Here is a 16,293-nt window from a genome sequence, read left to right as displayed (position 1 = left end):
TACTGTGGCTCCAGCTTCTCAGTTGGGAGGATTTGCTGTTTCTCTGTGGCTTTTGTGATACTTTTAGGTTTTTAACATTTGGGGGTTTGTGATGTGGCATTTAGCCAGACAAAACGATTAATCAGTGCACCGAGAAAATAACTGTCAGATTCATTTATAATGCAAATAATCATTAGTTGCTGCCCTAATTTAAAATATCAACACATCAAAGAGTTTGTCCTGTTTTCAACGCCACTGAAATTTCAAGGCATTACATTTACATCAGTCTTAAGTAGTCGTGAATTGCCTTTATATTCCTCATAAATACTTACATTTATGCACGTGTGGATGATTTGTTTTGTTTGTCAGATTTGTGTGTTAGATAAATATAAGAGTTGGCATCACTTTATTTTAAGCCTCCCACAGTTTCCACATAATTTCCTTAAAAGGAACTCATATCATATGTAACTGTATATGCTTAGTGTTATCTAAGAGCTCACAAAGTTTTCAACAAGTTCTCCAAATCAAACAAGAGACTTTGTTTGTCAGTGTCGTTCAGAGCAGCGCCTGTTTTCCTATCTGATCTCATCAGGATGATTTTGTTTAAACATAAACATAAAAACTTACAGGACCGCCTCAAACATACTGTATACTGTACATGTTCTCCATGTTTACTGTAGATCGTTTGATAGATCCTGTTTACAGATCAAATCCTCTTGATTACTGTCAGAACCCACCCTAACCCCCCCACCCCACCCCTGCTTACTCCACCCCATCTCTCATCCTCTCCCTCATATTCCTGACTTGAGTGATGGCGTTTGTGATTCCTAATGACAGTCGGAACAAATCTACGGTAATGAGGTCACATTGGGTTCTTCTTCTTCCTTTTTTTTTTTTTTTTTTTTTTCCCCTTTCTCTGAAATCACCCTTCACAGCTCCATACAATCAACCCCGTTTCTCAAACTCAGACTGGGACCTGGATCCGAGTGCCAGTGAACCAGCATGAAACAGATCAATTCCTTTGCCGGGAAGACCTCCCTGCAGCCAAAATGGACACCCTGTTCTTCTGAGCATGTCCGTTTTTTTTTCCCCCCAGTATCCAAGATTTATTATCTCTTGACTCACTGGAGCTCATATCCTGTCCTCATGTTAATGCTGCCTGCTACGTTTCCAAACTCTGCCTTATGACGGCTTTAGCATGTTTATTGATTTATTTAGGTTTTTCTAGTGGGTGTATTTGCAGACTTCTTTGCTGTCTTATCTATGATAATGCAATTATCTATAACAGAGGACGTATGTGTGCATGCATGCATGGGCACTCACATCCACGTAACGATGTGTGTTTCTCCTGGCTTGAGCAGGATGTCTGCACCAACACATCATTATGATTCGTCCGAGCCATTAGCTTGCAGAGAGTGAATTGTGGATGAAAAAAAAAAAAAAAAAACACAGCCGCGCGTGCATGTATGTAAGTACGTATATATATATATATATATATATATATATGTGTGTGTATGATTGTCTGTGAATATGTACGATATGTGTACTTGTGAGGTGTGCAGTGTGCCCTCCTGTGCGTCAGTGCGCACGCTCAGTATGTGTGTGCTCAGCGATGTGGTTAGTAATGTGGAGACCTGCAGGAGATGGTCCGTGGAGAGAGCCTGCAGGATAATTGCTGCCACAGTGACAGGTAGGGCTGCCTCTGTCAGAGTTCCCTCAGTGGGGAAGCAGAGGAAGATTGTGTGTGTGTGTGTGTGTGTGTGTGTGTGTGTGTGTGTGTGTGTGTGTGTGTCTAGCTCTGTGTGTCAGCTTCGCCAGCCCTTCCTCCAATAAGCATTTCCCAAGTAGGCTCCCCTCAGACAGTGGCAGACTTCCAGATGTTTTCATCTTGTATCACACACATATCCAGGGAAAGAAATGGAACCTCTTTCATAGAGAGCAATGATTTCTAATCAACTGGATATAAATTTACCCAAGAAAAGATTTCTGAGTAATGTTTTTCATCTAGATTAGAGAACAGATAGAGTAAGATGTAGCACTTTTTTTAGATGTAGCACGGAAAAGTGCATTGAGCACTTTTCCGTTACTGTATACTGTGAAGGACCCTGGATGTGTAAAGACTTTTCACTTGTTGAACTTTCCCTGCAGACTGCAGTGAGCGATTTTTATGCAGTGTCTTTCTGAGAGCGAGGCTGTCGGCTTGTGTTATTGGAAAAGGTCATCCACAGACCCGGCAGCATGACTCTGCAGCACGCTGGACCTCTGATGACCATGATTGTTTCAGATGTGCATTGTTCAACTCATCACTCACTGTAATCCGCAGGCCTATCCGTTCTTTTAGAGCGATTGTCAGATATGATTTACGTCGCATATGTCACACATCTGCAGATTGTCATCTTTGAAAGGGAGCGTAAACGATGTGAACGTGTCCCGGTGAGAATGCAGAGTGACATCGGTGGGGTTTCTCCCACATCTGGCTGTGCCTGCCATCCAAGTCATTTGCCAGTGCTGCTTCTGTTCCCCCGATCTCCTGCAGTCCGTGAAGAATTGGTGTCAGCACCTATCAAAGGCAAAATGCCTATTCTACACAGAGTGTCAGAGCAGCCACAATCTATTAATCAACCAGCAGGCAAAGAAACAGATATTATGCGTGTGTCTGTGGCTGTGTTTGTATGCGTCTGCACATGTGCAGCAGAGGCAAAGACTCGTCCAGGTGTATTATTCAGCCATTTTTGAAAAGGGTTTCTAATAAGGCAGGATGCAATTACAAATGTGTCATGTGGGTTCTGTTTGAAAGAGGAAGGGACCTGTAACGTGTTTGATACCAAAGGCTGCGGCAAGGTCTGCAGCGGACACAAGGCGCATGCTGATTGCACGACTACAGCCATTAGAGGAGCTGGAAGCAGACTTCATTTCCTATCCCCTTGTTCCACAGTGTTGTCTTTCAACATCATCTATAACATGGCAACTAAAAAACACGCTTTGACATCTTAAAGGAAACATTTTGCTTTTGTGATATTTATTTATTTTTTATATTTTGCAGCAGAGTATAAGGGCTGTGTTCAGTTAGATAGCAAATGGTTGTGGTGTGTTGATTTAGGCTGAATAACAGCAGTTGGTTTTTGGGGAGCACTGTTGGCTTATCCACAGGAAGCGATCCATCAGGGTGAATAAACAGTGAGCCAGCCAGGAGCCCCTGCTGTTAACAGCATGGTCCTACCATGTGACAGACATGGTGGTATATGATTGGCATTGCTGATTGGACGTTAGGGCGTAATGCTGTAATGCTATCGTCATGTTGGTTTTACTGGGAGGAAGAAGAAGGTTTGTTTTCGGTTGACTTATTTGGCTTAATTCGATTTACTTTTTAGGGATTAAGTTGAACTGTACTATTATTATATAGTATATACTATTATATATGCACTAAATTAAATTGTGTCTAATCAGAGTAGATTTCAAGATAAGCATTATTATGAGCAACCAGTATTAAAGAGTGAGTGGATAAACAGCCATAGTGACGTTGTAAAATATATTTATCAGTGCAGACATTATTAGTCGATTGACAGAAATTAATGAATGACAATTCAGCTAAATTATTAATCTTGTAAAGATCTTTCATCAAACCAAAAATGCCAAACGCTGACTGGTTCCAGCCTCTTAAATTTGAAGAAATCTCTTTGTTCGATATAATTGCAAATTGAATTACAGCTGGACTTAATGGTTATCGTCATTGTTCAATAATCAATTAATTGTTTGGTCTGTGAAGTGTCATAGAACTGTGTTTGCAGTTTTCCAAAACCCGAGCTGACATATTCAAATAGCTTCTTTTATCCAACTAATAATCCTAATTCTACCCCTTTATTTTTCATTACTATCATAAAAAAACAACAAATATTCACATTTGAGAAAGCACAACCAATACATACTTTTACATTTTTTGCTTTTAAAAAGTAACTTAAACAAATAATCAATTATCAAAATAGTTGCTAATTGACTGATCGACTAATTGTTTCAACTTGAAATTGAATAATTTGGGGTTTCCGACCGTTCGTCAGACAGAACAAGCAATTTGAAGCTGTCGGATTGTCCGAGGAATTTTTTTAAAACAATTTATTACCCAGGTCAATTATTCAGTCAAATTAAGACATCAATTTAATTGAAACATAATCCAAATATTAATCACAAATGAAAATAATCATTAGTTGCACTCCGGCTCTCCTCCACCTTGCCCCTCTGTTTCATTTGTAGGTTTTCTCAGAGGTGCAGGTCCTTTTGATTTGGTGTCTTGATTTATAGAAGCCAAGGAGCAGAATAACAATTGATACGCATGAACAGGAAGAGACAGAGGACAGAGTAGGGCCATCAGATTGTCTCAGGGGAAAATGTGTGTGTGGTCATATATATATGTTATGTTATAGGGCATTTTCCTTACCATAAAAATCAGATATCATGTGAAAGTTTGAAATTTTATATCAGTGTGTTTGTGTCTCATGTTGGAATTTCCCTTCTAAGATGAATATCCTAGATTCTGCTGTATACTAGAAGTGCAAAAAAAAAAAAAAGATGGAAGAAATAATCCTTATTAAAAGCAAACAACCATCAAATAAAACGATATCTGTGAGCTGATTTACATTTTGATAAGCATCAGCGTGCAGAAGTCAGATGTAAAGGTTTCACATACATGTTATATATCATACGTGTAATGAATAAACTGTCGCTCAGAAGTCAGCGCTGTAGTTCTTCATACACGGAGCTATGGAGGAATATTATTGTTTTTGTTTCCCGCCTTGGATTTTGACTGAAAAAATAGGTTGCCGTGAATCTTATCTGTCTGGGGGATCAGGTGCATGTCCCCCTCTTTTCCTCTCCCTCTTTCCCCTCCCTCCCTTCCTCCCCCTCTCCCTCCTCCTCCTCTCTCCACTCTGATAGGTAGAGACAGCCATCATATGTGCAAGGGGAAAGTGATGGGCGGAATGGCAGCTTTAATATCGGAGCGATTGCCAGCTGATAAGGCTAACGGCTGTGGAGAGGCGTGAGCGTCAGCCCTCCTCCGCAATAAACACTTTCATTTTGTTTGGTTGGAGTGACGGATGGAGAGATGGAAGTGGTGAATAGACGACTTGAGGAGCAGGGCAGGGAGGGGGTAGATAGATGGAATGGATGTGGATGTTATTCAATATTAACAGATCAATCAGAGGGCGGTGAAATATGTATTTTGTCAACTATATACCCCCGTTAGGCCAAAGAGGAAACATTACGATCATGTGACTGCGGTGGCTGCTGCGCCGTGTTGAAATACAAAATACTTACAGCCTACAGTGGGTGATTTGTCTCCCGACACTGAATTTATATTGCTCCTAACAATAACAACCCTGTCGTATATCAGAGAAATGAATATATATATTCATGACTTTAAGCTCTGATGACTTTATGATAATCATTTCTGAATTGCTATTAGAATCTATGATGAGGAGTGCAAAATTGCTTCAGTTTGCAGCATATGGCGGAGAAAAGCAACATTTTAATCAAATTATATCTCGCCACAAGTTAATTTGTGTTGAGCACATATGCTACAAAGCAATTTAAAGGTCACATAAAATCAAGCTTAAATGTGTGATTTTTTTTCAGTATTTTCACTCATTAGCGAGCGTGTCAAAAAAAAACAAAAAAAAAGCACCATTCTGTTGATTGATGATTGAAATGGCCTTTTCCTCTTCTTCAGTAAGTCCTTGATGAGTTTTTGAAGTACTCCTCAGTTCTTCCTGTTCACCTGGTTGAATTTTCTGATGCAAAACAGAGACAAGGTGATTATGGTTTAGATCAAAGAACATTTCTTTTGTGCACAAGTACGATTTTTTTTTTAATTGAAAAATTGTTCCAATTCAACTTTGGCAACAGGCAAGCTGGAATAATTTAGAGGTGGAGGCTGAAATTTGAAGTGGCTGTTATAGATGCACTCTATATAGAGCTTTGAATATCTCATTTAAAGTTGTAATCTTTAAGATTTCAGTCCTTGTTGATTTGGGCACACCTGTGGTTACTGGTGGTAAGAAAAAGTCAGAAAAAGTCTTATTTTTGTGGACCCGTTTTCGATGAGCAATCACGGCCAACGCTGTGTTTCCTGTGGCTGCTTCACAATAAAAGCCTTTAATGTGAAGTAGCAGCTGTAGGAAATGTTTGGTTTGTGATAATACAGGTCTGATATGGTGTTTGGACAGTGAACAGTAAACACTGAAACTGACAAACAAAACCACTGGATTACTTACATTTATCATTTCCCATGAATCCCTCATGTGTAGTTAGGGATTTTGAATTCAGTGCGGGAATGATAGACTCTACCCATTAAAAACTATAAAAAATGCAAATGATAGTCTTAAAAATGGGCTTTGATTTATAACTGTAATAGTTTATTTTGATAACAATCCACTATTAATCCTTGTGATTATATTGTTTTTAATAAAGGTGTCTTCAGGTCTAATTGTAATTGTATTGTACACAAGTGACACTGTTGTCGAGCCTTAGACATCTATTCACGAAATACTAGTGATCCACTTTCATTAAATTTGTACTGAATAGTCTCAGGTCATCAGGCAGTTCTCATCTGCTGCACGTATGTAATTTCAATAGAAAGCACATGAAAATGGAGCACATTTGAACGCACGAAAAAGCCTTTTGGCTTTGGTAGGCCTTTTTTTTTTTCCTCCTCCTGAACATCAGATGATTTGGCTCAATATGACTTGGAAACCGAAAAGATCAAATGAGCAGCAGGGATCAGATCTCGATATTAGAGATCAGACTAGATAGACTCAGACAATGCCTATTAAAATGGCTGGAGGAGCCGCTCTGAAATGAGACCTGACATCTCTTTTCCAGTCTGTCAGGAGTATTTGGTGGCTAATTTGAAGCTTACAAAATCTGTGTGTGTCTGAGAGAAAAAGAGAAAGAGAGTGAGCTCCATTGGGAGGTTAATATAAGGGGTGACCGAAAAGAGACACTGCAGGCTGTTATCTGTACAGTCAGTGACAGAACAAGCGATCCATTGGCTGGATCCTCACTGCAACCCAGATCCATCCAGTTGCCAGCTAATGAGCTTGGCAAGTACATTGTATTTACATTTAAAGTGGCTGTTGTGGGGCTGTCCTTTCCCTCACGTTGATTGGAGAGTCCTCAGCTTTGATTCACAAGTAAATACTGACCTTCAGGCTACTTTGGTTTCACTATAAGACGATTAATGTCAGCTTGTCAGTCAAACCGAGAGCTACGGCCGCTGTGACATGCATGTGTGTTGATTCCTGAATCCAGGCTAATCTTTCGTAGTTAGACTCATGATGTGTTAGGACCCCAGAGGGGTCCTCATTAGGACCAAAACGTTGTGTGACCTTTTAGCAGCTTTGCATCCCCCCACCACCTATGCTCTCACCCAGCTGGGCCCAATTACCTCGCTCATTACCCCCCTCCTAAATAGCACCAGGACCGAGCAGGTACTGTAACTATCTGTGGAGAGGAAATATGTCTGGGACTAAATGCAGGGGTGGCAACATGAAATGAAAATGAGTTTCATCTTGGAGACATGCCAGTCGAAGACTTTTCTCCTCTCACTAACGGCAGTAGATTTTCCTCTTTCTCCTCTTGTCTACTTCTTCAATGTGGCACTCTTAATTTAGAGCTTTTGAATGTATATTTGACCTTTCCAGTTCTCTCCCCACCTCCTTTTTCCGAAACCCTTAGCTGACACCTAAAATATAAGATGTCCCCTTTGCTGCCATGTTGATAGGTTGATAGGATGATCCGTGTTTGCAGAATCTTTAACAACCAGAAAGAGAAAAGGCGGCAGAGGAAGCGCGAGGGAGATGGCTGATTATCCTAAAGGTAGCGTGCTTAATTAGATGGAATGCTGCATACATTGTGGACTGAGTGGAATCATTGGGATAGATTAAAATACTAATTAAACAGGCCCTTGCCGAATTTGGAGTGTGAGGTGGGGTTCAGCTCTTCAGGGTCATTTGCATAGCCTTCATCTGGGGAAATGGGATTTAAAGGACCTGCTCTCTTTCTCTTTCTCCTCTTTAACTCTCACTCTTTTTCCTTTTCCCCATTACCAATCACATTCACATGCTAACAAACTCAATTAAAATTATGCTCCATTTTTAGTTCTTTCTCTCTATAATTTGGCATAATCTATTAAGGCCCCTTTGATTTTGTTTTTCAATATAAATGTTTCCATCAAAGTGAGGAAGGGACATTAAGCGCAGGGGGGGGGGGGGGGGGGGGGGAGTCGGCAAAATGTGTGATCTTGGACGACGGATATTTAACGTTGCATCACTTTGGTTTGATTTGCATGAGAATATCTTTCGTGAACAAAGCTTTGGAAATATCATGCCATATTTGATTAGATCAATAGATCCGAGGATCAAACTCGGGTTGTGTATTAATTACTGCAAGAACAAAGGCAGGAGCTCAAGTTATTGTGTGCTGTGAATCTACAAGCACTTCATCTGCTTTCTTGTAATCTTCAGTAGGTCGGGCTCAATGTATGTATGAGGACCCATTTTTATTGGTAAACTTTTTTTTTTTTTTTTTTTTCATTTTAACATTGTTAAACATGGCAGCTGCGTGGCTCTTGAATGGCAATGCCTTTCCACCACTGTGGTCCAGACTGAAACGTCTCAAAAGGAAAAATGATTAATGGTTTCCAGAGGATGGAGCCTTCTGACTTTTTCTCTCATGCTATCATTAATTTTCCTGATGAATATTAATAACTTGATCCCCTAACATCTAATACCATCATCATCAACATTTCAGTTCGTCCAAATGCATGCAGAACTGATGACATTCCCATCAGCTGTACATTGTGTTTAGTGTCAATTAACAAATATTAGCATGCTAACACTCTTGACTAAGTGGGTGAACATTACACGTGCTAAAGCTTCCTTTATACATCTGTGTACCTACAATGGCCACAAAGTTAGGCTGACGTGCACCTCCTCAAAATCCGAACTACAATTCAGAGTTACAGCACTTAGACAAATGTCATGTGAAGAACTGTAATTGGCCAGCGTGGGCTACTTGTGTTTACTCCCGCTACTTTCTGATGACAGTGGGGAAAAAATGGCCGCATGCGTTATCTTATCATTCTAAGTAACACTAATTTCCGTCGTAAACCTTCTGCTCACTACAACCTTCGCTCTCTACCGCAGCGACATGGCGTAGTCTCATACTGAGTACAGAAACAAGACTCGTCCCTCCAACCATCAACTCATATCACAAAGTGAATGAAAGAACGTAAGCGCAGTTGTTAGGTGTTTACTGAGAGCAATGATACAATCTGATCATGTACAATACACCCGTCTAGTCTCGCAGTGGTGATGTCAGCGGGAGAAATTGGACACTATACCAGCCGTCGAGCCCTGTTGTCAAGCATGAACGCATCTTAAACATCAGAATGTAAGCATTGTCATTATGAGCGTAGCATTCAGCGCAAAACACCGCTGTGCCTAAGTAGACTCACAGACCTGCTAACACGGCTGTAGACTCCTACCTATCATCAGCCTAAAGGTGCCACCGCAGACTGCTGTCAGCTGCTGAACTGCTGTCTCGCCCTGAAGATTGTTCTGCTTCTCCTTTTCCATGAGTGTTTTTTTTTTTTTTGTGTGCGTGCGTGCATGAGTGAGTGTGCGCGTGCGTGTGTGTGTTGGTTCATTTTCTATGACCAGTTTGACATCTGACTCATGCTGTTAAATCCATTGCATCATTCTCAGTTTCACTGACCGCTCGCTCTGCCTCAGGAACTGAAAAATCTGCTACTTTGTCATCGACTGTTCATTTTCAACACCTCCTCTGCTTTTGTCTCCCCGTGCAGTCCAACAGAAGCAGCAGCTGGAGAAGGAGACAGGCCTGAAGATAGTGGAGGCCGGAGTTAGTGATGTAAGTTATACTCACTAAAAATATCCGTTATTCAGCTCTGTGTGTAAAAGAGTGAGAGTGGGTGTGCTTGTGATTGTGTGCGTCTTCTGTGTTTGGGCTCATGGGACAGGAATAACTCGGTGATTTCAACTTGTCTTGGCATCCGTATCGCACCTGCAGCTTCAGTTGTGCAGCCAAACACTAATCTTTAGCAGCAATGAATTTCCAAACACATATCCTCTTAAGTGTGTTGCTTTGATTACCGTTCCCCGTATTTGTTTCCTTTACGTCTCTAAGAGCTGTTGTCTCCATGGCGAATAAAACACAACAAGACAAAAGCCCGATGCGTTTTGCGAAACTTAAACTAAGTGTTGATCATCGCCGCAGAGCAACAATCACCAGATTATCTTGAGTGCTGTCACTCTTTCGTGAGCCCTGTTGCTCCTGTGACATATTCATTGGAAAAAAATTAAGAGGAGAACAGGAGGACACTCAGAATGATCTAGATGAAAGGAGAGTAAATGTGTATTCATTCAACACTGATAAATATTCATATGTATCAGAGGTAAGGATCTAATCAAGCACCCATTGAGGCGTCATAGCCCTCCATGCTTGCCTGGTAAATGAGTTTCTCTATGGAAATGAGAGAGACAGCCTTAGACCCCTGAGCTGCCCTGATCATGAGGCATGCTGGGAGCTAAATGGATGTGGCCTGTGCATTGCAGGACAGTTGCCATTGGCAACAACCATCACACACTGTATAGACAAGATCATTTCCCCGTGTTAGTCCCTTCTATGCTGTCTCCCTTTTAGTGTCACTGCCTTTCTTCCCCCTCTGCCTCCCACTTATATCTTTTTTAGCACCACATTTTCTCTCATCTTATTCCACATTGTGTCTTTATCACGATCTTCTCAATTATCTCTGATTCACGTTTTTTTTTCTTCTTTTTTCTTCAATGTGATTTTTGTCCTCTCCTTGCCTCCTTTTCATTCTTTTATTCCCACTCAGACTGATTCCTGGGCTTAGCCAGCACTGGTACAGGGCTGTGTTTGTCATATTGGGCCTATTTGTAGATAATTAGCTGCAATAATAGCCTCTCTGCAGGAGCCAGGGTGAGGGAGGGATGGATGGAAAGAGGGTGGGAGGAAAGGAAGAATCTGTCTTCCACCTCATGGGGAGAAAATCTTCGCCAGACTGTGTTTGTAGAAATGCATGTTAAAGAAGCGCGGCATTTACTGTGCTACAAATAAATAGTTGGCGAAGTTTAAACCCTGAAAGCTCACTCAGAGGGTGTTTTATTAGCAACAGCTCTAATGTGGATGTGTTGATCTCACCAGTTTGTATCCAAGAAGTGGAGAGTTGAGGGTAAGTTGGGGAAAATAGTAGCTTTTGACAGGAGAGCCTGTGGAGTGGGCTCTTCAAATACATTAGTTTAAAAGGTGTTAAACCAAAAGCCTGCTTTCAATAAATTTGCACTAAATTGACCACAGTTATGAGTGAATGCATGCTAGAGGTTGCAGAATAGCCTACTTATTAGCGGCAAGAATAGAAATATGCAGGGTAAAATTGAGAGGTATGAGAGGTATAGAGTGAGAAATTAATCAAATACAGCGCTACGCTTTCTACAGACAGTGTTCTTTCTCTGAGCTTGTCTAAAACCATCACTGTGGTTGGTATCATTAAGTCTTATCACTGACAACCCCCCACACACACACACACACCGTACCCCCCCCCCCCCTCCATTTTTATTTAAGAGGTGACAAATGACAAAACAGCTTAGGAAGATGTCCAGATAGAGCGAACGTCAATAGCAGTAGATGCGGACGAGGATAAGCAAATGTCAAAGTGGGGGGAAGGAGACATCAATCAATAGACCGAGCAATATCTACTCCATTATAGATCGCAGGGAAGTCGGCTTCCTGAAGAGACAAAAAAAAAAAAAACAACAGAAAAATTACTACCTTGTTTTTTCTTAAATAATTTATGTACGTGTGGGGGATAAGCAATGCATTTTCTGAGTATCATTCTTATTAACAATTGTTTGCCAAGTGGGAGCTGCTCTCTTGTGGAAGGCAAATGGAGGTCTTCTCACAGAAATTCATGAGTCCTGTAAATGTGTGAAAAACTGGGAGGAGGAAAAGAAGTGAAGTGGAAAGAAATTCATGGCTGACATGGCCTTTTTGCAGCTTTAGCACTAACTAGCTACACTGTCTGTGTTCATACTGCACTGAAACCACATATATATATATATATATATATATATATATATATGTATATACGAATATCCATGCTATTATCAGTCACTTAGTACTCTCAGTGTGGAAAATAACCCGTGGCAAATCATACCACACGTTGGCTCCTCAACTAGCATCGCTCCTAAAAGGCACAAAGCTCTGCGACTGTGCTCCCCTTGCCGCCGCTCATCCCCCCCTCCCGCCTGATTGTATCCTCTTTTGTGCAGGAGGGGGGTCAGTGAGTCACCCTCCCCAAGCCGGAGACAGCAACCAGGCACCAGGCAAAAGGGTTGCTTTCGCTGGCAGCCATAGACACAGCATGGCTGCTACCAGTGGGGGAGCGTATAGCGGGGAGAAGCAGGGGAATAAAAGGGAGGCTCAGAAAGATATGTTTTGAAAGGGAGGGGCATGTCGGTCAGATATTTTTTGGAAGCGGCTGCTATGACTAGTCAGAAAAAGGCGCACAGAATTTCCTGCAACCCTCTGACGATCCTTACTGTGTATATGAAGCTAAACATGTCTAAAGCTTTGAAATAGTAGTGTCCTTTAAATCTTAATTAATGCCTGTGAAGGGATTTTTAACCTTTAAAAAACATTTTCTGAGGTTAAATGTCTCGGAGCCAATATTTCCCCAATCAGGGTCTGAATGACCAACAGTTCAGTCTGCTGAAAAAGATTCACTTTAGGAGAAGTGTGCAGCTTTCCTCTAGATTGAAAAAGTAAGTATTTAAAAAAAAAATAGAGTATTTAACAGTTCTGACAGCTGAGACGACAAAACACAACAACAAAACTCCACACAGCTGAAAAAATATTGTTTTATGTATCACAGGCTCCACATCACCATCTTCTTTTCACAGAGTGAAATATTCCCCAATATATCTGCTTTATAAAAAAAAATTACTTTGAATAGTCACAATGAATATCTATAAAATATTTCACCACGCGCATCTCTAAAGAAGCAACTTTTCCTACTTTTCTGTTTTCCTCGTGCTTATATTTCTTAATAAAGTGCAGGGAGGATGCGTCTCCACGTTCGGCCTGGATGTATGCGATGGTCCCCATGTGATTAAGTTGGTAGTTAAATTGAGAATTCAGTGACATTTTGACAGCAGTCTCGTGTTCGAGATAACTCTGGCAAACTGCTTATGTGAAGAGGCACTCATTAAGCAAAGAATTCCCCGCGCTGCATGCCAACTGATTATTCAACCACTAAATGTAAATCATATATGGCAGGCAGGGAGTCTCTGCGCTGTGCATGTGTGTATTGTTTGTGAGTGTTTACGTGCGCAAATGTACCGTAAATGTGCACAGTAATATTTGTCTGGCTGCAGTGTCTGTCTTTAACACACACGGTAATTGGTATTTATTGAGCTTAAAGTGTGCATTTCTTTCGCATCCTCATAACACGTGTCGAGCTGCGTATGAGAACCTAAATCACTGGTTTTCCAATTTGATTTCGGATGTGGCTACGTAAAGGAAGTTGGGGGAGGTGAAATCAACATTCATTTCCAATCCTGTCATGGGTCAGTCTAGTGGAATCGTAGAGAGAATGCCACCGTCTTATGATGGTCGAAAGCTTACATTATATTTAATCAAAGGACTAAGTGCAGAGGCACAGAGGCAAAACTCATCTCAGAGAAAGGTCACATGTAATGATGACCTCTCACAATGGATTTGAAGGCTTTCTTTCCAATATCCTGTACCATAATTAATGAAAGGGCACATCTATCTGAAAATGTTTTGACAAGCTTCTGCAAGTAGTGCATCAGGTTCTGAGTGTTATTGCATAATATACAGTTTTTTTTTCTCAATTTGAACAGTTGAATATGTATATATATGTGAATGAATATATTTTGATTTCATGTTAATTAAGCCTGCAAAACAGAAATACAACAAAAAATGTAAGTATATTAAGAATATTTATATGCTTATAAACCGTCTACATGATTAATTTATATATATATATATATATATATATATATATATATATATATATATATATATGTGTGTATATATGTTGAAATCCTGAGATTGAATTAGTTCAAACAGAAATGGTGTTTCTATCTGTTATGCAGTGCAGTTTGTGTGAATATGGAAGTAATAATTAGTATTTGGTTTTGTTTGTCATGTTGGTGGCATGTTTCTAAGGCTGTCATTCTGTTAGTGCACCACTTTGGCACAGGCTACTCTATCTCAACATTTAATGGCCATCATAATTTCCCGGAGCCCAAGAAATTCTCACATTTGAACACATTGGAAACAAAGAATGTTTGGCACAAAAAAACGACTGAAACGATTAATCGATAATCAAAATAGTTGCTGATTATTTTTCTGTTGATTGACGAATTAATTAACCGACTTATTGTTGCAGTTCTTTTGTCCTTATCATCATTTTTGGCCGGACTGCAACAGCAGAACCAGCCTAGAATTGTGAATGTGTCTGACTTACTGGGTGAGTGATCATATTTCCACCATTGGTCAGCGGAAATGCCACGTGACTGAGTCAGAGTTTCCCCAGTGGTCCATTGATCTTTCAAAATTAATCGGTGCAGAGAGGCGGAACAGCAGTCTGTTACCGGACGAAGGCTGTGTGCTGTGTGAGAGACCAAATAAGTCACTTCTAACTTTATCTCTGAGTGGTCATTTTACAATTACATATAGCCAAAATCACAGAGCAGTCTTTGTCTTTAATTTACGTGTTTGGTGATTCTGTCAGACGACATCGGGGTTAGCGCAGAGCAGCAGCTTGGAAATGGCTTGGAAGTTAACATGTAGTCTTAATGTGCCACGTTTCAGCCACTACTTCACACTTGTTCTGTTGTCTGACAACATAAACAGAAAAAAACATGTAAATGAGAACAACTTTCCTGGGAATTCAGCTGTATTAAAATACTTTAAATGTGATTACAGAGACACAGAGAACAGATAAAGGGCTGATACTATAGGCAGGGTAGAAAATAGTAGTTAAACTACTACGGCCTCAAATTTGCATATATGAGGTCCAGCCATAAACTAGGTTTTGACATAGTCTTGTTATATCAAGCTGAAATACAGTGGAAAGTTCAGCAACAAAAAGTACATACGTACAAACAATATTAACATACTCAATGGGTTCCAATAACCCCTGGTTCAATCACAGGGATGATTATTTTAAATCTTGTGTTGGTGGAACCCTTTCTCACATGAATATTTATTTCCATATTTTTGATACGATGTGCGCGGTTATCAGCGCATTTTGCTTTCCTTTAATCTAACAAAGCCTGAATATTGTAGCATATACCACTTAACAACAAATACCATGTGCAGCCATCGGCAAATGCAATTCCTCCAAGTAAATGGGACAAATAATTTCAGTTGGGACTTCAAAGGAAAACTATACTGACCATTTCCTACCAGAGAGAAGAGACAGACACTCAAGCTGAAATAAATAAATAACTGTGATAAGAGCTGTACAAATTGATCTTGTACCGGCATGTGTATATGCTTTACTTCAAAACATATTTCCCCATGTTGGTTTTTTTTTTTTTTAAGAATTGCAAGATGAGAAAAATATATTTTTATGTTAATTTTGGGATCTCTTATTCTCATTTTAACATCGCTCCTCAGAGGAAAGTGGAGTGGCTTTGTTGCACAGCGTATACATATATGTTCTACACCTCCTTGTGTTGTATAGTGCGTATACATGCGGACCTCATGTGTGTGTGTGTATCAGCCAGTCATTTCCACATTGGCCCTCAATTGCCTTTTCCACATTGACAACCTATCCAATCTCCTTCAGACACTGTAATAAATCCAAACAATAAAAAAATTGCCGCCTATAAAAATTTCAGCAGTGCAGGAAGGCCAATCTGGCTGTTTTAAAAGTGGCTAAAATGCCATTACTGTGGCAGATCTGGATGTGAAATGTCATATTGGAGCAGCCCCACTGTGCCTGCAGCCCTGAGTAACACTGCCTCTTTGGAGACCGCAGCTGCCTCCCACAGATGAAAGACCATCCAGCAGCTCAGTTTCTCAGCAACCTTTTACCATCACCTGACCTTTGGACTGCAGAAATGTCTTTGATACCATGCCATGCAGTTTGGTATTTGCCTCTCTCTATATCATGACGTGTGCTCTCCCTCCGGTAAGGGTGGACTTGTCTGTTTTTAATGAGTGTCAGAATGTAAAGTGTTTACT

General features: G+C 40.5%; 1 protein-coding gene across 1 annotated transcript in view; it reads left to right on the top strand.

Moving 5' to 3' along the window:
- Positions 1-16,293, top strand: part of ptprn2 (protein tyrosine phosphatase receptor type N2) — a 125,318-nt gene that overhangs the window by 64,594 nt on the left and 44,431 nt on the right. Inside the window, exon 11 of the mRNA XM_056364077.1 lies at positions 9,839-9,903. Within this exon, the coding sequence (XP_056220052.1) occupies positions 9,839-9,903 (65 nt within the window). The remainder of the gene's footprint in view (positions 1-9,838; positions 9,904-16,293) is intronic.

This window comes from Seriola aureovittata, chromosome 20 (assembly GCF_021018895.1).
Source record: "Seriola aureovittata isolate HTS-2021-v1 ecotype China chromosome 20, ASM2101889v1, whole genome shotgun sequence".
In the NCBI taxonomy this organism is placed as follows: domain Eukaryota; kingdom Metazoa; phylum Chordata; class Actinopteri; order Carangiformes; family Carangidae; genus Seriola; species Seriola aureovittata.
This window is presented reverse-complemented; position numbering and strand designations above follow the sequence as displayed.